At 42.4% G+C, this 26,731-nt stretch overlaps 1 protein-coding gene and 1 long non-coding RNA gene across 2 annotated transcripts; one reads left to right on the forward strand and one right to left on the reverse strand.

Annotated features, from left to right (window-relative positions):
- The first annotated feature begins 3,347 nt into the window (after nt 1-3,347).
- On the forward strand, nt 3,348-5,506 carry LOC140487827 (transcription factor HES-5-like). Its single transcript, XM_072587120.1, has 3 exons — nt 3,348-3,480; nt 3,583-3,760; nt 3,863-5,506. Exons 1-3 carry the CDS (start codon nt 3,403-3,405, stop codon nt 4,126-4,128), a joined length of 522 nt encoding a protein of 173 aa, XP_072443221.1. The 5' UTR covers nt 3,348-3,402; the 3' UTR covers nt 4,129-5,506.
- A 13,449-nt stretch (nt 5,507-18,955) lies between these two features.
- LOC140487828 (uncharacterized) lies at nt 18,956-20,592 on the reverse strand. The gene is made up of 3 exons (XR_011962948.1): nt 20,454-20,592; nt 20,150-20,321; nt 18,956-20,030 (listed from the first exon to the last, which is right to left on the reverse strand). It is a non-coding gene; the product is annotated as an uncharacterized lncRNA (long non-coding RNA).
- Nucleotides 20,593-26,731: the final 6,139 nt, after the last annotated feature.

The following is a 26,731-nucleotide window of genomic DNA, read 5'->3' on the forward strand; positions in this document are numbered from 1 at the left end:
CCCGCACTTATATGGACTTGAAAGGCACTGACACGCTCTGATATATATGATTAGAGCTTTGTAAAAGCCTCAGTGCTGCACTTGGCAAACATCTGGGAAATAACTGTTTTGTTTTATTCATTCGTGGAATGTGGGCGTAGCTGGCAAGACCAACCACTTATTATCCACTCAGATAAATGCTCCTGAGAATGTGGTGGCGCCTTCTTGAACCGCTGTTGCCCATGTGATAAAAGTAGGGATTGTTAAATATGGATTTTAATCCAGGGATTTGATGGAATGAGGACATATTTCCAAACCAGTATGATTTGGAGAACTGGTGTTCCCATGCAAGGATATAACAGCTGATGTTTGTGGGGCAGAGGGCTTCTTAGCGAAGGCGTTTGGCCAATGGTTACAGTGCATGGTGGAGGAGTTATTATTTAAGGAGACATATTATGCCATCAAGCCGGCTTTCTTTTTAACTTTACTGGTGTTGAGACACTGTGTTTTACACTAATCTTGTGAAAACATAGAAACAGACAGTCACGGCTCACAAGAAGACACACCATCATGTCAGTGACCATTGTTATAAAGGATGTGGAGATGCCGGTGTTGGACTGGTGGACAAAGTTAAAAACCACACAACAACAGGTTATAATCCATTAAATTTATTTGGAAGCACTAGCTTTCGGAGCGCTGCTCCTTCATCGGGTAGCTGTGGAGCAGAATCAGAAGACACAGAATTTATAGCAGAGATTACCGTGTCATGCATCTGATCCGATATATTGAACAAATCTGAACTGCTATTACGTCTTAATAAACATTGATTGTTATTAATCGGATCAGTTGCATGACACTGACCTTTTGTTATAACTTCTGTGTTTTTTTATCCTGCTGAACAGCCACCTGATGAAGGAGCAGCACTTCGAATGCACTTCAAATAAACCTGTTGGGCAATAACGTGGTGTTGTATGATTTTTAACATTGATATAAAGGTATCTAGGCTATTCGTGTCTCCCAACTCTTTGGTCTGTAGCACTGAGGGAGCAATATTTTAAATGCATATTCAAGTACTTTTTAAAAAACAAAATGTGATGGGCGTTTCTACTTGTACCAGACTTTCAAATAACGAATTGCACACGCCACTATTCCCTGGGTTAAATCAGTTCTCCCAAACTCGGCTCTAACCTTTGAAACATTACTTTAAATCCATCCCTCTTGGTTATTGTCATCTCTCCTAACACCAATATGTCATTTCTAGTTCCGAGGAAGGGTCACTCGACTGGAAACGTTAACTCTGATTTCTCTCCACAGATGCTGCCAGATCTGCTGAGCTTTTCCAGCAATTTCTGATTTTGTTTGTCATTTCTCGGCACTTTATCGAGGTCCTTGATAATTTTATCCAACCAATTAAAATTTCCACTCACCCTGCTCTGTCCCAAAGCGAACGATCCTAACTCTACAATCCATTCTCAAAGATAAAAATTTCCCTACTCCTAGCAACATTCTTTTGAGTATCCATCCAGTTCAGTCACATTCTTCCTGCAATGTGCTGACATGGACTGTGACATTTAAATAGTTTTATCATAACGTCCCAGTTCTTTTGCTCCAACGCACTGGATAATAAAATAAAATATCTTATCAGTCCTCTTAACCATCTGATCGACCTTTTCCACGACCTTCAAGGATCTGTGGAGGTGCATTGCAATGAGCCCAGGTTCTTCCTATTCAGTGACATTTCCCTTGCTTCCGTGGAATTGCCACTTTTCGGCCCACCTGACCAGTACTGCTGTTTGAAAGTGATTCAGCCAAGGTACCGGTGCAGTACGGCGTGAAATGTATATGCACGGACTATATCTGATCATCAGTACATTTCTTGGTTTTTTTGAGAGTGCATCATATTGATTGAGTTACTGATAAATGAAGCTTAATAAATGGTCAATATCAGCTGCTAACCCTGATGCAAAAACAAAGTCAATGGAAGTCACAAGCGAGGAGGATGCCAGGATTCACGTTTTCTTTCCTCAGGCGACAGTTAATTGTTGTTGAAAGTTTCCCACGTGTCAGCTTTGAGAGGTGACGGGTCAATGGCCCAGCGCAAAGCACAATACACAAGCTTAAGTTAGAAACAGCTGTCCCTGCTTGAGCTGCTGCCACGAGCAAGCTTCTCTGACTCGTTTAGCTCGCAAGAGTGTCACCTGTTAAACATCTGGAAGACAAGTCATTATACTGACACATCTGTTACTGTTACCGAAACACGCGGCTCCACAGAGCGGAATTCCACCCTGTAATAGTATAGTAATTAGAATATCCTGTACCTAACGTTATCAAAACAGGGTGGAAAAAAGAACGCCTTGCATTTATGTAGCACCACGACGTCCCTTTACAAAGGTTGAAGCACTTCTGGAGTGCTAATTTGTGCACAGCAAACTCCCACAGACAGTATTATGAAAATAAAACGTTAATCTACTTGTCGATATGTTGATTGAGAGATAACTATTGGCCTGAACACCAGGAACAGTCTCTTTGTTTTTCTTTGAAGGATTGTTTTGGGATTTTTTTTACAGCCACCTAAGAGCGCTGGTGGGACCTGGTTTCACCTCACAGATAGCACCTCCAACAGTGCGGCACTCCCTCAGTACTACCGAAGAATTCATGCGAGGGGTTTGTGCTCAAATCTTTGGAGTGGGATTTGAACATACGATCTTAAAGGACGGAGTTCTGCTGAACTATCCTGTAGAACTACCTAAAATAAACTATAATGAAAGGTACAAGAAAACAATAAACACCTCAGGAAATTAGCATTTAGGTAGAGCTATTTGGCGATTATATTACGATCAAAATTCAGTGCATTCCCCAGTTTATTTCACATCGGCCGTACGTCCTTTACTATCCTGCAGGAGGAAGTTAGACAAATACATTTAAATTCCGTTTGCAGAATGCGTAATTAAGCCAGTCCATCTCGTGGAGATGACCTTCCTTTGGTCATAAACTCTATCTCACGATATTAATTCTGGTGCCCACCGATCTCTGCTTTAGAATGAGATCGATGCCAAAGTGGCGTTTTGCAACGTAATATGACTCCGTGTCAGGGAACATGAAATCACCTTTCTCAGATTCTCATAACTCTGAACGTGACTAATTGCCCCCGGGTTTGCTCTGTCACACGGACTGTCCAGATGGTCCTCAGAGATTCCCACGCAAAAGCAATGTCAAAGCCCATCATTAGTTTGGCATTTACAAGGCAACGATGCGGCTATTGTCCTTCTGAAAGCGTTCGTTGGCCAGAGAGTGTGGGAAACCTCATGAAACACCGACTCACGCTTTTTTCATGTAAATGCAGCGGTATAAATAGAGGAGGATTCCCGCCTGCCGTATTACAAAAAGCGCAAAGCCCGTTTTGGTCTCTTTGAATTGTCAGGCATGGCTCCGACCAGAACTGCCGACGTTATCAACCAGGAATACTCGGAGGAAAAATTCACTGCCAAGCAGAAAAGCAAAGTGAGCATAAAAGAATGCGGTGAATATAAACGTCGGCACTGAGGACGTTCAACGCTTATAGCCAGATCAAAAAAAAACTTACTTAATCCGCTCTATTTTCAGATAATGAAGATCACGATAGAGAAAAGGCGCCGTGATCGGATTAACAGCAGCATCAACCAGCTGAAGACTTTACTGGGAAGGGAATTTCAAACGGAGGACCCCAATATGAAGCTGGAGAAGGCTGACATCCTAAAAATGACCGTGAATTACCTGAAGTACCACAGCCAACAGCTCAGAGGTAAGGCTCGTCATCCCTGTCGTTTCTTGCTTTCCATCCACTCAGTTCCAGGTAGTCTAAGTGACTCTCAGTGTTTTCTCAATATTTTCCCCTGTTTTGTAGCAAGCGGCCCGGCCAACACTCCGGAGCGTGACTATAACGAAGGATACTCTCGATGTTTGCAAGAGGCTCTGCGCTTTTTCTCTGCTCAAGAAGACAAGAGCGACATTCAGAAGAAGTTGGTGACACGCTTCCAAAGAAGACAGCCACCGTGTCCGGCCAAGACCTCCGTGACTTATCCTGTCTGTCTTCTGTCCTCTGCTCCCTGTCAGACCGGCAGCGAGCGGGCAGCTCAGTGTAGCCAGGCATCCCTTTGGAGACCCTGGTAAAACGCACAGCCTGAACGGGTGGGACACTCTGCCCCGTTTGCAGATGGTGGTGAAGACGATGTAGGAGAATCATTCTCCAGTGTCAGCGATAACTGTGGTAAAAGTGGAACTGTAGTGAGGGTTGCTTCACATTGAAGAAAGCGTATTCCCCCGATTTACGGGGCGCGCCATTGTATAAAGAATGTCCTGATTTTGCGCTATCGGTTGGTTAGTCAGACTTCTCGTTCCAATAATCGTCATCAATGTGATTAATAAAAACGTGCTCGCAGATCCTGGAAAGGGATCGTTTTTACTTCTTCATGGTGAAGAGACGCTGCAATTTTTGGGGGTCAGTTTGTAACGAGGTTAGGCGGGCGGGTCCCTGAGTGTTGCCAGAATACTCATGAGTCAGTGACTACACGATTTCCTTCACCATATACACAGCCTTTCAACTCTTTGATCCTCTCACAGAGATGGATTTCCCTGCACTCTCTCACCATCGCCCTCTACTGGTCGCATGCCCCTCTTCTAATTGCCTTTCATGTCTTCACTGTCGCCAGGTCGAGAGTGGGCTCTTACCTCGCCGCCCAGGTCCCACATCCGTTAGACAAAGAACGGAAGCATGGCATTTACCTAACCTGACTGGCCACATATAGTCTGAGCACCTAATGTCACCCTTTCCGCAGTTAACCGCCTCAAACGTTACAGCACTGTACTCTCCTGGTTCCATTCCTAGCTGTTCCAGTGAAATCAAGGCATGAGCGCCTCCGTTTCTGTCCTTAGCACTAGCTTGGAGAATCTCATAACTGATCTCTATTCACCATAATTTCCGGCTATTGCTCAGTGATTAATACATGCTTTCACGTCTATTCAATGAAGCCATTGGTATTCAGTCAACATGCTGACTATTCCACAGTATGTTGAGACTCCTTCAATCATAATTTCCAATAGGCCCATCATTGGCAAAGCTGTATCATTAAAACAAAACTTTTCCTAGTTCCGTGGTGTCTCTGGTAGGATTCCAGCAATTTTCCTGATTTCTTGTTCAGGGTGAACTAAATGCTGGGCGACCTTGGAATCTTTTGCTGAAATTTTATCCACTATTTAGTTCATGAGAAAGATCGCCTTCTCACATCTCTGGAACACGCTAAATCTTTGAATTATCGCCCTCTGTACAAACTGAGAGCCCGCTTTTGTTCCCTATAAATTACTTGGTGGCTTGCTTTCATCTGTCTCAAGAGAGCGATACAAACGCAAGTTATAGACTTGGGAAAAAAAAATTGCAGAAGTTGCTGTTATCCAATTATAAGTTGCAATGTCAGAATATATATCCCGATTGAATGTACACGATGCCTTGTATTATATACATGCAACCGTGAATAAAATCGATTAAAACGAAGCTAATATTGGCGAGTTATTTACGTTATTTAGATAATCCGATTTTTCAGACTTGTGTTCACTATAATTCACGAAAGGCAATACGACCTGAATGTTCGTAAATTTGTTTTAATTTTCTCCCTGTCTCCTTTATCTGTGGAACACAGATCTATCCGTTAATAAAAGCAAAATACTGTGGATTCTGGAAGTCTGAATAAAACTCTAAAGAAGAGTCATACGAGACTTGAAACATTAACTTTGTTTTTCCTCCACAGGTGCTGCCAGACCTGCTGGGTTTCGCCAGCACTTTTTGTTTTTGTTACAGTTCTTATGCCGGTGTCTGGGATCAAAAATGTAGTATTGTCGTACCAATGGTATTTCTAAATTTCTGTCTGTGAAGCCAGCTAATGTTTTCCTTTAGCGAAAGGGGATTAGTATTCAAATGAGTAAGCAATTGGCAAAAGCAAATCGCAATCAAACCACGACTACTTCCATATAGAAGGTTCCCTCCAAGTCACTCACTAACCTGACTTTGAACCATCGCCGTTCCTTCACCATCGCAGGGCGAAAACTCTGGAATTCCCTCTCTAAGGTCAATCCACAGCACGTGGACTGCAGCGGTTCAAGAAGGCAGCTTCTCAGCACCTTCTCAAGGGCAACTCGCGATGAGCAATAAATGCTGACCCAGCCAGCGATGGGATGAATAATAAAAAGAGGAATAGCTAAACGAATTGCAAACAGTGCATGGCTGCAAAGATCTATGAGGGGTGATCATACATTGGCTTATGTTAAATGAGTAAATGAAAGGTACTAGTTTGATTAATAGACAATCAAGAAACTAGACAAGAAACTAAAAATAAGATACTGTGTATATTTAACATATTTGCACTTCAGGTCATTCAGTAACTGTGCATCAGTTTCTAAATAGCTAGCACTTCTTAATGTCCAACAATTAGATTTGTAATGCACGACTCCCTAATTTCGATGAACTAATGCACAGCGATGATCGACAACGTTCAATGTGCTTTGGTTTTTAAGACAGAAGGAAAGAGTTGCTGACACAAGCGGAAAATAACAGAAAATTCCAGTTTAGCGAATCCAATTTCTTCAGCACGCTTCAAGTCATTAGCGCTGAAAAAAAACAAAGTACTAATAAATCTATGCCCTTTGTGAATTGACCAAATTCCATTTGTTACCAATGGTAGCCATGCAACAAGTATAGGCGAATAATTCAGCTTTACTTTGTTCAGTAGCTTGTTCAATGAACAGTGAATCATTTAAGAGAAAATTATAAACCCATTGAGAAGGACAGTATTTGTCATATTAAATACAGGTACTATGAAGTGATCTGCTCAATCTAATCCCGGAGACAGCCTAATTTCTTCACCCAGAGAGTGGTGAGTTTGTGGAATTCTCTGCCACAGAAAGCGATTGGGGCCAACTATTGAATGTTTTCAACGAGTTAGTTATAGCTCTTAGGGTTAAAGGGATCAAAGGGTATGGAAAAGCAGTGGGAACAGGGTACTGAGTTGGTTGATCTGTCATGATCATATTGCATGGTGGAGCAGACTCGAAGGGCCGAATGGTCTACCTTTGTTTCTAATTTTGACGTTTCAATGACAGGGGATTGAATCCTTTGAAATTCTTCAAAACTAACTCTTTGAAGACAGAGTTTGATCTTGTGCTAGATTTTTTCCCCCATAACTGGCAAATTGAGAAATTAGGAGAAAGTGAGGACTGCAGATATTGGAGAGTCAGAGTCGAAAAGTTTGGCGCTGGAAAAGCAGAGCAGGTCAGGCAGCATTCCTGATGAAGGGCTTATGCCCAAAATGTCGACTCACCTGCTCCTCGGATGTTGCCTGACCTGCTCTGCTTTTCCAGTGCCACACTGTTCGACTCGAAATTGAGAAATTAGAATGATAGAAAATTATGGCACAGGGAGCCAGTATTCAACCTATTGTATCTGTGCAGAAATAGAAAAAAAGCAGTGATCCAGCTTAAACTCACTTTCAGTTTTTGGTCTATTTTTGAAAGCATTGAGGGTTTGAGCATCCTTTCATGCATCGAGTTCCTTGACCACCTCATCAGCATTTTCATCAACTCTCATTTCTTTTTTATAATTATTTTCTCCCTATTATTCACCACCTCGATAAGGGAGAAAAATTGGCCTCTCCTATCCACTCTGTCTGCCCCCTCATAATTTTCTATACATCAATTAAATCTTTATTCAGCCTTCTCTGTTCCAAAGTGAATAGCCACAGTCTAACCGATCTTTATTCATAGCTGATTTCTCCATTTCTGCCAACATCCTGGGAAACCTCATGTGTGCTCTTGCAATGTGATTACATCCATCCGTAATATCACAACCAAAACTTCTCATAGGCACTCTAATTGCGACATAACTAATGTCTTACACAGTTCTAGCACAGTTTCCTTGCGCGTCTGATCTACGCCTACCCTTTCAAATGAAGGATGCCTTCTTTTGTTTTAAGCAACCTGTTTGGAAATATTATGCCACATCTCCAGGCCAGGTGGGACTTGAACTCCGAGCTTGCTGTTTTAAGAGGGGTGACACTATCACTGTATCACAAAAACTATAAAAGCATGGAAAGCATGTTCAGAATTTGATTTAATGTAATTTAGAAGGTATCCAGGAGGTGGAATTAATTTACTTCAGCAGGCTAAATTTAATTTCATATTTAATTTAATAAGTATTTTATTGCCCATCTGACCAAACCGTTAATCTCTCCCTGTAATCTACAACTTTCTTCCTCACCACCAATCTCATCGCCAAATATTATATATTCTGCAATAATTTTAACCTCTTAATCTCCTTCATCACCCTTGCCCCGCATGTTTACATTTATTCGTTCGCATTTATCATGAAATTGATTAGTCCTGACCCTGAACCCTGCGGAACCCTACTGAAAGTAATTGCCAGAGACAAAACACCCATCAGCATTAACCTTTTGCATCCCGTCACTGAGCAAATTTTAGATCTATCTTGTCTCTTGCCATGAATCCCATGGGGTTCTGCCATGTCTATTATTGCCAACAACCTTGCTAAAATCCATGTTGTCTCAACAAATTCAAAAGAGCTAGACACGGCATTCCACTAGCAAACTCATAAGAGGAGTGCTCTTGCTTAACCCTATTCTTTCTAAATGTTGAATAATATTGTCTCCCAATTTTTCCGAATTAGTTGATTGAGAAATATTTAACGCCATTTTGTCCAATTAGGTGCAGTTGTACAGCATTGATATTCGAAGTGAATGAAGTGAATATAATGCGACAAAAAAGGCATTGGAGTGGGCGTTAGTATTCCAGTTGAAAGATAGACAGACAGACAGACAGATACATCTATAAATGGAAGAATGGATAGCTAGTTAGATAGATAGATATGGACAGAATGACAAACATGATTCTACCCAGCTTCTCTTTCAAGCTGATGCCAGTCATAACTCAAATCTCCGCTGGATCCCTGGATTCTTTTGAAACGATTTGGCAATAACCTAAATATTAGAGCATTGGCTTTCCGGTAGATATGAAGCCAATTTACTTCCATGTGAAGAACAAGGACGGAAGCTCTGTCTGCGTCAGTAAACGCACACAGAGAGCTTTCTGTTGGGCAGGAGAATTTCTGTCACATGAAGAGATTATAAAGAAAGCAACTTGTGTGTGCGCGGCAAGCTGACAATGGATTACCCTATTGTTCAGAGAGAGAGAGAGAGAGGGATGGGGATGAGAGAAAGTGTGCAGGGTCATGTTAGAGAGTTGCTTGGTTAATTTAATCAACAGAAAAAAAAATATATTTCATCAAGTCGTGTGGCATTTGGAGATAGCGCGTGAAAGGACAATAGGCCTCTGAACAACCCAAGCAAGTTTAAATTGAAATTTTCGGGAGTGGACAATTTCAGTTTTCACATCCCCAAGCCAGCTCCGCTTTCCCACTGTAGGGTTAGCACCTCAGTAAAACGGGAAGAGTGCAGGGGTAAATCTGAACGAGTTTGGAGTCTAAAACATCCATGCTCTCAGAATGCGCTGTTGCGATGATCGCAGAGGTACAACCTCCTGGTCCAGATAAATACTAGAAAGGAAAGTTTTATGGTATCGTAAAAGAAGTAACAAGTTGCACTTATGTAGTGCCTTTCACGTTAATCGTTTAACACTCGTGCAAGATTCAGAGCAAATGAGTGCGACGTCAAAATGTGTGTACGGTGACCGACATAACCCAGGCAAGCTCAAACCCAAAGAAAAATATTGTCGCCTGCAGGACTGCGAGTCCCACTTTCTTTTTACAATGCGAGTCCCAGGGTTGGCTGAGTAACTGAATAAGAAGCAGCTGGCATGCAATGAGGAGAGAAATAGAGGGCCTGGGACCGCCGCTTTGTTTCTTTGAGAACGCTAACAAAGTAAACAGTTTATTTGAACTTTCCAACGAACGTTTGGCGAAAGACCACAACAGTAACATTTGGTTCTAGATGATATTTGAAAGCGGAATATAATAAAGTATTTAAGGGAGGAACACATGCCGTGAAGTCGTGGAGGATATGAGTTTGGAGCGAGGTCTGCAAGTGTCGTTGTAAGTGAAAAAAGTGCATTTTCAGCTCCCCCAAAATCGGCCGCTCTATTTGAGAATTTAAGCAGCGGCGTGTGTTGCAATTTTTAAAAATATAGGTGACTGACTGAAAATGATGGATTATTGAAGTCGTTGCTGTCAGTCACTCCAAGATATAGACATGGCAACCAACAAACAACCGTGCTGTGTCTCACAGTATTCCCTTAAGGGTCTTACTCATGATATCCGTAATGTATCATAGTCCGTCACTGAGTGCAGAAAGGTCTCAGGCTCCATTTTCACTCGATGCATGACAGGTTAGTGAAAGCCTTCTCCTCTTCATAATCCAATTATAGCCCAGATGCTGATGGGCATGTGACTGCAAAATTAATATTTATCAAGAACTGCAATCATTTTTAAATAAAGCACGGCCGTTCAGTGGTAACACTGCTGCCTCACAGTGCCAGGGACCCGGGATTCGATTCCATCCTCAAGCGACTGACTGTCTGTGTGGAGTTTGCACGTTCTCCCAGTGTCTGTGCGGGTTTCTTCCGGGTGCTTTGGTTTCCTCCCACAATCCAAAGACGTGCAGGCTAGGTGAACTGGCCGTGCTAAATTGCCCACAGTGTTCAGGGATGCAGAGGTGAGGTGCAGCAGTCATGAGAAATGTAGAGTAATTGGGTAGGAGAATGGGTCTGGGTGGGTTACTTTCGGAGGGTCAGTATGGACTTGTTGGGCCAAATGGCCTGTTTCCACAGTGCAGGGATTCTTTGATTCTCTGATTTTGGTATGGGAGCTAAATAAGCATTGCCCCAAAGACAAGACTGGAGGCAAACCCACGTCCCAGTGAGAGTTCATTGGATGCTTCCTGGAAACAGTGCTTTGATCTGTTACCGGAAATGGGTGAGTATTGAATGGCAGAAAACAGAAGGGGTGAGCGGGGTTTGAACTCATCACAACACGACGAGTTAGTGACGGGCAGTACCACGAACTAACGAGAAAAGAAAACAAAGAACTGCGGGTGACGTCAAACAAAAAAAAACACCCAGAAATTGCTGGCGAAAACTCAGCAGGTCTGGCAGCACCTGTGGGGAGAAAGCAGAGTTAATGTTTCCAGTCTGGTGACTCTGCATCAGTTCTGATTGTAAATTTCGGGGTTTTTTTTTGCCGCGAACTGGCGGCATACCTTTCAGCAGCTTTTGAATAGTGATCAGTGACTCCAGAGCCACAGCAAGATGGCTGATTCTTAACTGTTCCATGGGTAATTAGGGATGGCTAACAAATGGTGATTTAGCCAGCAACATCCTGTGAATACGGTAATTGTACCAGCTTCTACCGCTTCCTGTGGTAATTCGTTCCATACGCGCACCATCCTCCATATGAGAAAGTTTCCTCTTCGGTCCCTTTTAAGTCTTTCCCCTTTCACCCTAAACCTATGCCCTCTAGTTTTGGAATCCTCTACCGTGAGAAAAGACCTTGGCTATTCACCCTAGCTATGCCCCTCATGATTTCATAAACCTGTATAAGGTTGATAAAGCCCTCAGCCTCCGACGCCCCAGCGAAAACTACCCCAACCTCTCTCTATAACTCAAACCCTCCAATCCCAGCAACATCCTTGCTAGTGTGTTTTTTTCTGAAGCCTTTTCAAGTTTCACAACATCTGTCCCATAGCAGGGAGATCAGAATTCTAAAAGTGGCCTCATCAATCTCCTGTACAGCTACAATATGATATCCCAAAATCCAAATCTCCTAAGTCCAGGCTTCCGCAACATACTTTCCTTAACTTTGCGAATATTAAGGTCCTGGTCGCTGTGTATTCGCAACGTGATAAACTTCATGAGATTTGTTTTCTCCAATTCCTTTAAAAGTAAAAGGTGAAGACGCTGTTCAATCGCTTTGAAATTCGCCAGACAAAATGTCCAACAGAGAAATTTACAGGAACTGTCCTATATTCTATATATAATGTTTATTCTTCCGAAACCCTACCCTACCCCCACACCATCCCCAGCCGCTTTCCTTTAACTCTATCAAAGTAACATCCTAGACGTAGAGTCATAGCGATCTCCCAGCACGAAACAAACGCCCTTCGGCCCATCAAGTCTCCTCCGGTCAAGAACAAATACCTAACTGTTCCATTCCTTGTGTGTTTATCTAACATTTTGCCATCACTACCCCTTGCGATGTCAATCTCACTTTTCCAAGCGTGTCCTGGGTAAATGATTATTGTCTGAAATCTTTTTACTTAGATTTATAAGGGACCACCTTATTCTTAAAACCCTGTGTTTTGGTCTCCCTTACGATACAAGTAGATTTGCTATTTCTAATCTGTCAATCACGTTTACTTTTTTCCTATGGTTATCAACTGGTTGAGCTTCTGTTCTGCAGGAAAAGAGCAAAATACAATGGTGTTAGCCAATGGCGATTGGGAAACGCAGCATGCAGGGAGAACCACAACTGTGTTCTGTTAATTTGAGAACTCAGGGTCTCCTACACTCAAAGGAACCCAGTGCCACCATCGAGGGAGGTTCGGGAGGAAATCCTGATTGGAACCATCCCCATTTCTTTCCGCCGATTCCAGAGATGATCCTCGACATCCATTGAGTGTAATACAAGCTGCAGCCACAGTCTCCCGGTGGCGCTGCCGCTTGATAGAGTTTGCCGATGGTTGATTGGCCGGCAGTTAGAGAGTGAAAGAGGTGTACAGTGGAAACAGACTCTTCCCTCTAACTCGACTATACTGACCAGATATCCCAGCCTAATCTAGTCCCACTTGCCAGCACCCAGCCCATATCCCTCCAAACCCTTCCTGTTCATATACTCATCCAGATGCCTTTTAAATGTCGCACTTGTACTGGCCTCCATCACTTCTTCTGGTAGCTCATTCCATACACATGGAATGTGTGAAAAATTTGCCCCTTATGTCTCTTTCATATCTTTCGCCTCTCACCCTAAATCTATGCCCACTAGTTCTGGACTCCCCGACCAGAGGGAAAAGACTTGTCTCTTTATCCTATCCATACCCTTCATGATTTATAAACGTATACAAGGTCACCCCTCAGCCTCCGATGCTCCAGGGAAAACAGCCCCAGCCTGTTTAGGCACTCCCTGTAGCTCAAATCCTCCAACTCTGGAAACATCCTCGTAATTATTTTCTGAACCCTTTCAGGTTTCATAACATCCTTCCGATGGGAAGGAGACCAGAATTGCATGAAATATTCCAAAGTAGCCTAATCAATGTCCTGTACAGCTGCAACATGATCGATCTCCCAACTGCTATACTCAATGCTCTAACCAATAAAGGACACCATACCAAACACCTTCTTTACCATCTTATCTACCTGTGATTCTACTTTCAGGGAGCTATGAACCTGCACTCCAAGGTTTCTTTATTCAGCAACTCTCCACAGGACCTTACTATTAAATGTATAAGTCCTGCTAAGATTTGCTTTTCCAAAATGCAGCACTTCACGTTTGCCTAAATTGAACTCCATCTGCCACTTCTCAGTCCATTGGCCCATCTGATCAAGATCCCATTCTAATCTGAGGTAACCTTCTTTGCTGTCCACTACACCTACAAACGTATTAACTATACCACCTATGTACACATCCAAATCATTTCTATAAATGACAAAAGTAGTGGACCCAGCACTGATCCTTGTGGCACTCCACTGGTCACAGGCCTCCAGTCTGAAAACCAACCCTGCACCACCACCCTCTCTCTTCTACCTTTGAGCCAGTTCTGTATCCAAATGGTTCGTTCCCCCTGTATTTCATGAGATCTAACCTTGTTAACCAGTCTCCCATGGGGAACCTTGTCAAACACCTTCCTGAAGTCGATATAGATCATGACCACCACATTACCCTCATCAATCCTCTTTTTTACTTCTTCAAAAAACTCAATCCAGTTCATGAGACATGATTTTCCATGTACAAAGCCATGTTGACTATCCCTAAACAGTCGTTGCCTTTCCAAATATAAGCAAGTCCTGTCCCTCAGGATTCCCTGCAAGAATTTGCCCACCACTGATGTCAGACTCACCAGTCTCTAGTTCCCTGGCTTGTCCTTACCACCCTTCTTAAAAAGTGGCATCACGTTAGCCAATCTCCAGTCTTCTGACACCTTGCCTGTGACTCTCGATGATACGAATATCTCAGCAAGGGGCCTGGCAATCACTTCCCTAGCTTCTCACAGAGTTCTAGAGAACATGTGATCAGGTCCTTGGGATTTATCTACTTTTATGCATTTCAAGACATCTAGCACTTTCTCCTCTGTAATATGGACATTTTTCAAATGTCACCATCCAATTCCCTACGTTCTATATCTTCCATGTCCTTCTCCGCAGTCAACACTGATGCAAAATACTTGTTTAGAATTTCCCCATCTCCTGCAGCTCCACACAAAGGCCTTCCTGATGATCTTTGAGGGGCCCTTTTCTCTCCTAGTTACCTTTTTGTCCTGAATGTATTTGTAAAAACCCTTTGGATTCTCCTTAACTCTATTTGCCAAAACAATCTCATGTGCCCTTTTTGCCTCCTGATTTCTCTCTTAAGTATACTCCTACTGCCTTTATACTCTTCTAAGGATTCTCTTGATCTCTGTTGTCTACATCTGACATATGCTTCCTTCTTTTTCTTAACCACACCCTCAATTTGCTTCGATATCCAGCATTTCCTATACCTACCAGCCTTTCCTTTCACCCTGACAGGAGTATACTTTCTCTGGACTCTTGTTATCTAATTTCTAAAGGCTTACCATTTTTAGCCATCCCTTTGCTTGAGAACATCTGCCTCCAACATAGAGTCATAGAGATGTACAGCATGGAAACAAAACCTTTGTCCATGCCAACCAAATATCCCAACCCAATCTAAGTCCCATGTGCCAGCACACAGCCCATATCCCTCCAAACCCTTCCTATTCATATACCATCTAGCTTCCTTTAAAATGTTGCAATTGTACTAGCCTCCACCGCTTCCTCTGGCAGTTTTTAAAGTATATCTGTAATGTTTTGCCTGATACCATCAAAATTAACCTTCCTCCAATTTAGAAATTCAATGTTTAGATCTGGTCTGTCCTTTTCTATCACTATTTTAAAACTGATAGAATTATAGTCACTGGCCGCAAAGTGCTCCCTCACCTGTCCTGACACCTCAGTCACCTGCCCTGACTTATTTCCCAAGAGTAGGTCAGGTTTTGCACCTTCTCTAGTAGTTGCATCCACAATACTGAATCAGAAAATTTTCTTGTAAACACTTAAGAAGTTCCTCTCCATCTGAACCCTTAACACTATATTTGGAAATTTAAAATCCTCTACCATAACCACCTTATTATTCTTACAGATAACTGAAATCTCCTTACAAATTTGTTTCTCAATTTCCTGCTGACCATTCGGGGCTGGATAATGCAATCCCAATAAAGCGGTCATCCCTTTTTTATTTCTCAATTCCACTCAAATAACTTCCCTGGATGTACTCCCAGGAATATCCCCCCTAAGTATAGCTGAAATGCTATCCTTTATCAAAAACGCTATCACCCTCCTCTCTTGCCTCCCTTTCTATCCTTCCTGTAGCATTTATATCCTGGAATATTAAGCTGCCTGTCCTTCCTCACCACCAAAATGACTGTGTCTTTATGTGTGTTTATTTCCTTTTTTAACTACTAATCACCATCAGCAATCACCATTGTAGCCAAATAAATATTTACAAGTAAAGCCCATTATGTGCATTGCAAGCCATCAGAAGTAAGGGGAGGTCGGGAGAGAGGGAAGTGGTTAAAGCAAAATGGAGTTGGAGGGAGAAATAAAACACTGTATTCCCCCATGGTGCCCACCTCTCTCTAAAGACATCGAGAGCATGGATAGACACCGTGTGCTCCCTCTCCAAGGCCACCCAGACAGCAGTATAACCTCGGAAGAGAGGCAGACAGTTGGCAAATATAATTCCATTCACAGCCCACTGCCCATCCCTGAGCCATGTTTCTGCAATTGCTATGATATCTCAGTCCCATGTTCCTAACCATGCCCTGCGTTCATCTGCCATCCCTGTTAGGCCTCTTGCATTGAAATAAAATGTAGTTTAATTTATCAGTCCTACCTTGATCTCTGCTTTGTCCCTGCCTGCCCTGATTGTTTGACTCTTTTCCTTTCTCAACTGTATCAATTTCATTTTGATCTCTTTCCTCACTATCTCCCAAGGTCCCAGCCACCCCCCACCCCCACCCAACCACCTTACTAGTTTAAAACCTCCCGAGCAGCTTTAGCAAATTCACTGCCAGTATATTAGTCCCCTTCCAATTCAGGTGCAATCGTCCTTCTCGTACAAGTCACTTGCACCCCAGAAGAGATTCCAATGGTTCAAAAATGTGAATCCTTCTTCCATACACCGACTCCTCAGCCACACATTCATCTGCTCTATCCTCCTATTCCTTCCCTCACTAGCACACAGCACCGGGAGTAATCCAGATATTACTACCATCGAGAACCTCTTTTTAAAATTCCTGGCTAACTTTCTCCCTTCAGAATCTCATCCTTTTCCCTTCCTATGTCATTGGTTCCAATGTGTAGAGTGACCGCCTGCTGGTCCCTCTCCCCTTTGAGAATATTCTGCACCTTCTCTGTGACATCCTTGATCCTGGCACCAGAGAGGTAACACACCATTCGGATTTTCCACTGCTGGTCCACTGCCTGTCTGTGCCTCTGATTAGTGACTCCCCTTACACAATTGATTGCTTGGAACCTGATGTACCCCTCATTACGTTAGAGCCTGTTTTGATACCAGAAACTTGACTATTCATGCTACATTCCCATGAGAATCCATTACCCCCTAAAACAGCATACTTGTTTGAAATGGGGATAGCCACAGAAGGCTCCTGCACTACCTGCCTATCTCTCTTACCTTTCCTGGAGTTAACTCATCTATATGATGGTATGTGCAGCTTTTCTCCCTTCCTATAACCACCTTCCATCACACCCCTTTGCTCCTGTCAATTCCTCATTGCCTCTATCTGTCACTGCGACTGAACCATTTGATCTGATAGGATTCGCAACCAATGACATTTATTGCAGATATAATCCTCAATTCTCATCGAGCAAAACATCAGCCCCTGGGTAGGTGCTCTATCCTGGGGAAGACCTGGTGCTGCATAGTGAACTGACTGAGGGGCACTTAATATGGGAAGCCTATGCGAGCACAGGGGCAGAGGAACATAAGGATAAGTGACATTTAATTCTCACTGCAAGCTGGCACACTAAAGGCATCAAGCAATGTAAATGTGCGAGTGCAGATGGAAGTCGCATGGGAGCTAGGATTGCAGACTAATTTCACAGCGTTGAGGCTCACAAAATGGTGCGCGTTAAATTTGAAACATGCTCCACCACCTTTTCTCCTTTCCCTGCCCTTTTACCAACGTCACCCATTCATCCTTGACACGTCCAGAATGATCATTGCTCTCACGTTTATTATTCTTGAGCGGTTCCCTTTACACTTGACCCTATAATCACCAAGTGCCACATGACTTCTCTCCCCTCTTACAGGATATCCATCATTATCCCATGCCAGCCCTGGCACCTCCCATTATCTTCACCACCTGTGTATGTATTTCTATGACCTGGCACGAGATCAGCAGTAGCCGAATATTACCCTGGGTTTGACATTGCACTGCTTCCCATTTCCACCCCCTCCCCCCATTGTCAATGCTCCTGTTGCTATCCAGTCCGTTCAGTTCACGCCCCAGACAAAACTGACCTTTAGGACCATCTCTGTCCTACCATCCCTACCTGGAAATCCCCTCTCTCACCCATTCACAGGAAGCTCAACTCCTAAGATTTAGAATTACGTTTTATTGTCACATGCATCCAAATACATGGGCACAGGAGTATAGTGAATGTGTAAAATGTCGTCATTTCCGGCGCCATCTGAGGTACAAAGGCACCTGGGTGCAAAATCTTAGGTGCAACGCAGAAAAATAAAGAAACAAAATTAGAAGTTACACATTACAGACCTTCTTAGTATGAAGTAGAAAAATAAAGTAATAAAGAAATACACGCAGTCCCTCCCTTGGCTAACCCCACTACCCTAATCTTCCTGTTTTTCCATTCGGGATTCCTCCTCTCCCTCTGCCAGCTTCCCTACTCCGGAATTTTTGCTCTTGCCTCCCTCCCTCCCTTTACCCGGGACAGCCTCCTTACCTTGGACTCCTCACGCTGCCTCTACCAGTTCTTCATCATGGATCTTAATGATTCCATAGAAAGGAACTAAAATCCCCTGTTCACTACAACCCCAGCAAATTGACTATCTCATCCGCTGACCACTTTGTATGCAGCCTGGAGTCTAAAGTTCCCTATTGATTGTACAGAATATAATTGGGAAGAGAAATGTAAAATTGCATTTTAGTGAGCGTGCTGTGTAAATGAGCTCCCCACGCTTGCCTGAAATGAACTGGCTCGTTTCATCCCGCGGCTGGAAAGCTGAGTTTTTACCTCCGGCAATGAATAAAATTCCCATCTGCATTGGAGCCACGTCTCCCGGGAGCAGCTCAAGATTCGCTCTGGGTGTAAATCATTGAGATTGCAGTGCAATGCGTTGGAAGTCACACGCTTGTCAGAACGTTAGGGCCAGGACATCCTGGGGAAACATGTCCTCACCACTCCACGTTGATGCCGAGTGTAATATTCCCTCACAGGTCAACCCATGCTCGTTCTAGGAAGGCGGAGAATGCGCCGTTCTTGTGGTTCTATCCGACACTTTAAAATATTGAACGTTTTCGTGCAAACAACCCAAGACGAAGATAAACCGTTTCTGTCTCTTGGATATTCCAGAGAGCTAGAACTGCTATCTGAAATGTCAATGCCTTCTTCATTATCGATTTCCTTCTGGCGTGGTCCATGTATTTTACACACTGCATTCCACAAATTGAACTCATTTACAGAATCATTATTTATTCAGCCTTTCACAAAAGTACAAATAATCTTCAACAAGAAGACAAATCAACTTCCCATCCATGACAGAGTACCTGGAGAAAGTTCTACCAAACGCATGGTTATTATTCAAGCCGCTGGACATTTCATTAAGAACATGCATTGAGAAACTCAACAGCATTGTGAAACATTGGACATGTATATGACATTATATTGATGAGTAACTGCTTAATGCTCGTAGTAAACTACCCATTCTTCAACATGAAGAAACCTGACTGTAATTATTAGAGGGTTCCTGTGAATCCGTTTATTATCACCACCACGTAATCACGGGTGGTACTCAGAGCTAAACTTTAAGATCTGCTCCCACGAATGGAGAGATTAAGTGAAACCCCTCTGACTAACTTATAAAACTGATCACGTGGACATTTCTGTTTAAAGTATCTGGAGTACCAGGTCTGTTTGTTCTCACATTGTAAAATACATTGCCCAGTTTACTGGGTATCCTTTTTTTCTATCAAAATACAAACTTGTACGTAAAGAGACAGATTTCTTGCAATCTCCAACGCACTTCAACAATAATCAAAACGGAGAAATTCCTCCTACATACTTTTTGTCGCTATTCCAACTACTATAGACATTCACTGTGAATATACAGAGAAGTTATTAAATATTGTACAAATATTGCAATACACAGCTCCCATATGATGTACAGGTAAATATCAGAAATATTCATTTAACAAACTGACAATCTCCTTCAATATGAAGGTTTTAATCACACTGCTTCCACTTTGGAATACTGTTTTTCGCCAGAGTACATCTCTGGTTTTGTCTGTGTAATTTATCGTCAGGGCCTTTCCTTCTGTCTGTAAAATATCCACTCGTTATTTTGTAGCTCTGCCGGGTTGTCCCGATGTACGGCGCTGTTGAGCTGAACCCCAGGCCCGGCTCGCTTTACCTGAATGGAAAGTACACAGACCGTGTCCCGTCTTGGAGGGAAGCCATTTAATAAATTCAGAATGAAAATCATTTTCTTTGAGTCGAACCCGCTGGATTCTCCAATACGAATCTCATGGCTATGAGTTAAAAGAAGAAGAACAACAAAATTAGTGATACACTCTGATTGGGGAACAGGAAAGAATTGTAAAGGGTTTTTTTTAATCAAATGTTGCTTGTAAGGGACACGGTGCCTTACCCGGGATCCAGCTGTTGCTTTTTAAGCGTTTTAGACAATCGCCTCTCATTACCAGCCGGCTACCGCGCAAAGGCTTGAATCTGTCTTGGTTTCTGAATGTGTTTCCAGTCCAAGACTGCAGACCAGAGATGCATGCTCCTGTCGACCTCTTCTCCCTGTCGCCTAGAATTTACTGAAAAAGAGCGAACATTTTAGTGATTCAGGAAAACTCCCAAATATCCATGTAACACAATATAAACATCATGGTTTTAAAAAATAAATAGACTGCCAAAGCTAATCCAACATATTCTAAATATAATTTTACCTTATGTTGTTAGTTTAAGAGATTCCGTTTCCAAATTCTCTCTCCAAACGATAGTGATATTCTTCCAGGCACTCCGTGAACTCTTGTGGAGTGGAGCCTAAAAGCTTCTGTTTGTTGCGGTTCTGACCAACATCTCCGGTATTTATGGCTCCGAGAGGACAGGGAGAAGCGTGAGTCCGAGTTTCTTTGCGTTTCCCACACTCAGCAGCCAATCGCTGCTGTCAGAGGGACAATGGCTAAAGTGCTCTTTCTGAATGGGGAATTATCCACGCTGACGTTCCTTTGTACTGAATGCATGGGACCATCTGGAGAGCTGGTATGAGTCAATAATCCCGGGCCGCAGATTATGAGAAATTGAGACAAATTCTCCAACATGCCACCCAACACAGAGGTAAACAAAAAGCACATCTGTCTCCTCTTTAGCCTTCTGTGTTCAAAAAACTGTATTAAAAATAAAATAAATTCCAGTCAAGATCATACAGCGCTGATTGATCCATTAAACAGTTTGTAGATATTTTGAATGTTGAAATAATTTTCGAATGTTGAAGTGTTTCGAAGTGTGCCCTGAAATTAATATTAATTGAAATATAACTTAATCGGTCAAGTTATTGAAGTTCACAATAGACGCTGGAACAGCCTGGAGTTGAAGTATGTTAAGATAATTTGTAACTAAATAGCTCACTTGAGAACATTTCTTTGCGTTTCCATATAATCCGGATTTAAGGATAAATTATTTGGAGTTTATTTTATTTTATCTACTGCGGTGTTGTTTTGACAACTTCCCTTCTCGGTTAGATGTCTACACCAGGTAACAGCTCAGCGCAAGCCTGCTCAGTCACCTTGAATACTGAGCCTGCGATTGATCCGTTATGTTGACTACAATTTCAATGTCCACGAATCATGAGTTTTTAAGAGCATAGCATAGTCACTGCGTTGGGTCATTCTGCCATTGAACAGGCAGCCACTGAATATATATTTTTAAGACGGAGATAGGCGGATTCCTGACTAGCAGGGAAATCGAAGGTAGTCAGGAGTTGACGCCACATCATAACCATGGTCTTATTGGATAGTGAGGAAGACTCGAGGGGCCCAATGGCCTTCGCCCGTTCTAAGTTTTGTGGTAGTACGGTTGATCTGCTAACTAAACTCCACCTCCCGGCATTATCCCCATGTCCACATGCATACACCACAAAATATATCCAACTCATGCCTATGAAAATACTCAATGACTGATCACCCAGGGCTTCTTGGATAGAAAATTCTAATGATTTGAACCTTTCAAATAAAAAAAAACAATGTCCTCGTTTTATTGCAACGTGGTTGGCGCTTTATTCTTAGGCTGGAGCTCTGAGTTCTGGATTCCACAACTGGAAAGCATTTTCTCAGCATTTATCCTTCAAAAGTCTCAGAATTGTGAATGTTTCAGTCAAATCGTCACTCAGTTTTCTAAACTGATGGAAATATGGGCCGAGCTTTCTCAGTCACAGGCCAGCCTCTCTCATCACAAGAAGCAATCTCATGGAATTCTGTTGCATTCTTTCTACAGTAATGACGTTCTTCCTTAGATGAAGGGACTAAACTACACGCTATACTAGGCCTACATTCTGTTCCCGTGTTTGTTCCTGGATATATTAGATTCGAACACAATCTTATTTACATTCCAGGAACTCATCTGCCACGCCGCTATTGCAAATATAGTTTGTACAATATACATTAAGAGAAAAGACCCTCGTGATTAATATATGAACCTTTCTGGGAATGTCTCTAATTTCGCAGTGTTTACCCTGCACTATTAGGGGTGAATAACTGTGAATAACCCTCATCGAAATTATCTGTCTCTTAACTCTATCCTCACTGATTGTCCTCCTTGTTTTATCTTACGTACGACTATTTCCTATCAATGTAAATTTCTCATCCATTATTATCAAGGTTACCCTTAATTTCTTGAGAAAATTAAGAGCAGTGGAACATGTAGTTTCCAACCTTTGTCACTTTACAGCTGTGCCTCTGTGATGGGGATTAGTTTAAACCGATTGATTCTGTCTCTGCTATTAATTGATTTCACTTGTTGCGAATGCTTCCCACCTTTAGATGCAATGCCGCTACCGTTGGCATTTTTGTATGATTCTCCTGGCACTCTCACTGGTCCTTCCTGACCCACCGCTTACCTTTCCCCAGAATATGACCCCGATCTTGACAATTCATTTGTTGCTATTTCCCTTTCTTGAATCCTTTTATTTTATCGAAACCTTTCTGTTGCTTCAGTCATTGAATCTGCCAATACACTAGTTCTAGCGCAATTAAGAGAATCTAGCCCAGTGAAGCAAACTTGTTTTCCCCGAAGCACAGCACCCGTGTCCTACACCACTCCTTCAGCCACGCATTTATCCTCTTAACCTGCTATCTGTATGTCAGTTGACACCTGTCTTAAGTAACAATCTAGACAGCACTCTTTCTGAGGAAGGTTCTTGTGAACCACTGGTAATGTCTTTACTTCCGAGTCAGGAGACCCAGATTCAAGCCCCAACCTTCTCCAGAAGTGTGTAGTATTACCTCCGAGCAAATTGGATCCTAAAACGCTTTTTCCACCTGAGGTTCTGCTTTTTAAGTTGGACCCTAACCCCCTCAAACGCACACAGCAGAGCATTATTCCTAGTTCCACTTATTCTAAGTGAGACAATGACAACTGAATTCTGCCACTCACTCTTCAAGCTATTCTTGGCTCTTGATGAAATGTCTTTAATCCTGAAACTCTATGGACAACATAATCTTGTGGTTGCAGAAAACAGCATTCAACCCTTAATTTTAGTATCCTCTATCATATTTCTTTTCACTTCCTCACTCTCTTGAATGATTTCCTCTACCATGGTGCCACTATCAGTTTGACCATACAACTCAGGGTCCTGGTTCTCATCCACATAGATTGCAATTCTTCCTGTTGATAAATGTTAGGGCCTCCCGGACCCTATACCAATCGGGTTCATCGTCAAGATCGTCTTTCTCTGATCATTGACCAGCTGGAAACTCTTACTTAACCAAAGAGTTATATCGACTTCTTCAGCTGTCCAAATATCTCTTCCCGTGTCTGGTGACACACAATGTTTTCAACAAGAATTTCTCTAGCTCGATCTATTTTTAAAACAGCCTTTGCAGATCTGTTACTGGTCTGGAGTAGGTGGGACTTGATCTCTGCCCCTCTGACTCAAAGCTAGGAACACCTGCACTGTGTCACATTATCTCCAAAATAGCAATTCCACTGTTAAGTTTCTAGAGCTGCCTCGGATCATAAGCATTCCACAAACATCAACCTGCCGCAGTCAGGATGCAACAGCTGCTCTCCCATGTCTGCATAGTCCCATTTGTTCGGCGGCTTAGTTAATAATTTAGTGAAACAATAGCCAATTATATTTTCCTAGCTGATAGCCAAACGAAATGCACGCACAAGCAATCGACGTCAAGAAATGTAACAGTACCCTGTATCTCCTAATCGAATTGAATCTGGTGAAGCTGTGAAACGTAGCGGAAACTAAACATATACACAGCCAGACAAAATTGTTTTAAGATAAGAAGCATTTGTTTAAAATATATTTAGATTCCAACAGCTTTTGACTTCACTATGACATATGTTGCTGGACCGTTAACACTTCTAGTAGAATCCTGAGAATCTCGTAGTATGACCCCCGCCCCCCCCTCCCCTTCCCCGTACTGTAATTTCATTGCATGGTTTTGGTTTTAATGTTAAAGCAGCTCCATTTTATGATCAACCAACTTACTGTCAACGACCAGACAACATCGATGTTAAGCATTTTAATGTTTCGACAAAACACAACATATTCCGCTTTTTGAGAATATGAACATTTTGGTAGTTACCAACAATTGATGATAAAACTCTGGCCGAATGGTGTTAACATTTTTAAGTTCTTTCCAATTCTTTCATTAACTTTGTTTCAAATGTTGCTGGAACGTGCACCCAAATAGTTCATTTTGCTACTCCACTTTAAATTTCTAAAATGTTATAATCAATAAAACATTTATGTATTTGTTTTTTTTTACAAAGATGTAGAGCTTTGGACGGAGTCCGGTGGCTCAGTGGTTAGCATTGCAGCCTCACAGCACAGGGACGCTGGTGACTGGCTGTGTGGAGTTTGCACATTCTCCCAGCGTCTACATGGAAGCTCAGGTTTCCTCCCACAATCCAAAGATGTGCCCCCCAGGTGAATTGGCCATGCTCAATTACCCACAGTGTTAGGTGCTTTGGTCGGGGGTAAATATAAGGTGGGGGAATTGGCCTGGTTGGGTTACTCTTCGGAAGGTCGGTGTGGACTTTTTGGGCCAAAGGGCATGTTTCCATACTGTAGGGGATGTAATCTAATCTAATCTAAAAGCCTCGTAGGTGGCATCCAGATATTTTAAAGTGAATATTCAAATACTCCTATAAAATGAAGGCAAAATATTGCAATTGAAAAGCTGGAAAAGGGGGAAACCGAAAAAGGGCCGTTAAAAACCCAACAGGTCGGGGAATACGTATTGAGAGATAAACATAGTTAACGCTTCAGGGCGTCAGTTCGAGCTGTAACAACATCTGAGCAAGTACAAAGGTCAGAGAAGCGGGAGGTGCAAAAAACAATAGGGCGGCTTTTAAGAATAAAAGGGATAATGATGCATGGCAAGGGGAAATAATAATGGGACAAGTAAAGACACAAAACAAGAGTTTAGTGGCAATATAAGTGAAGATAGCATAATTATCATGATTTCAAGATAGGATTTGAATTGAAATTCTCTGGATTTTTCTTCAGATCTCTCGATTACTAGTCTAGCAATTTAATATCTAGACCCTGAAGGGCACACGCTGCAATGTTGTGGTATGACAGGCTTGATTGCTCTTTTATTCATCACCGTTAACATTATAGACTCGTGTTTTAATAAGGAGAACCGGGAAAAAATAAACAGAACGTGAGGATCTGTTTTAGGAAATGCGCGTGCAGCGAAAACATTATAGTTCAGAAACATGCAGAATAGAGAATTAAAAATGAAGAAAAGACGCTAAGCAATATCGGAGTTCGATGCGATTTCGACTACGGGAAATTTGGAGACGGTAGTTGGAAAAAAAATTCAACCTATACTGAAAGAGTATAAATGTTTTGAATAATCCAGGTGGCAAAGTAATAGAGCCGAAATATTTTGTCATATTCACAACGTAATTAGAAGGATGTGAGTGAGCTTCGCTGGTTTAAGCACTCAGAAATCCTTACCTTGACTGTATGAAAGAGCAGACAACATGAGGATTACTGGGCACCCTCATTACTTTATGTTTCTATCGAGCCAATATTGTGAGACAGGATACACATATACATGAATCGACCAATACCAAAGGAAGGAATTATGGAGGGGCACAACCAGCCGAAATATGAGTAGACTGCACTCCGTGTAAAGAGGCAAGGCGACTTGAATGCTGATATGTTCGTACAGTGACCAAACACAGCACTTTATATTAGACATCTACAGTGATACGCTGCGGATCATGGGCTTTCTAAAATACAGTGCATTGTGCCATTATGGATCGTTTCCTGCTGTACTGATTTGTTGGCCTAATTTACAGAATAGTTCTCAGAATTTGTATTACATAGTGCGCCAAAAGGACTAAGTGACAACAGAAAAGCAGAAAATATTTGCCTTCATGTTTCATTCACAGATATGTAATGGCTATGATCAAAGCGCCTCGCCAATTGCTTCAGTCATTGGAACCACTGCATGGATCCGCTGTGAATATAAGGTACATCCTAGAGCAACAGTGTAGCTGTTGCAGAAATCAGACCACATGATGTTGCCTATATTAGAAACGGTAAATTCCCCGTTAGTGATGCCCCTCTTCAACAACTTTCCTGTGAAATTAAATCCGTCAACTGAAAAACAGAATTGAATTGTGAAAAAAAATCACCGGGTTACAGAGCTATTTAACTCAGCATTAACTTCGCTGATTGTAATGTTGTCACGGTTTTCACGCAATGATCACACAGTGTGCAATGTGTAATAGCGAGACTGAAGTCACTTTCACTGAAGGTTTCCTCATCCTGCTCTTTCTCGACGCTAGTCTGGTGGAGAGTCACAGGTTGGCAGTCCCGCGATTTCATGTGTTTTTTGGAGTTCCCACACTCGGGGTCCAATCGGCTCTGCCGGGTCACCGACTCTTTGCAAATGGTTTACAAAAGCAACAACATCTGGCCTGCACAGACGACACATTCATTCCCTCTAGATTCAGCTCTTCTTTCGCGAGTGTC

This window comes from Chiloscyllium punctatum, chromosome 17 (assembly GCF_047496795.1).
Source record: "Chiloscyllium punctatum isolate Juve2018m chromosome 17, sChiPun1.3, whole genome shotgun sequence".
Classification (NCBI taxonomy): Eukaryota; Metazoa; Chordata; class Chondrichthyes; order Orectolobiformes; family Hemiscylliidae; genus Chiloscyllium; species Chiloscyllium punctatum.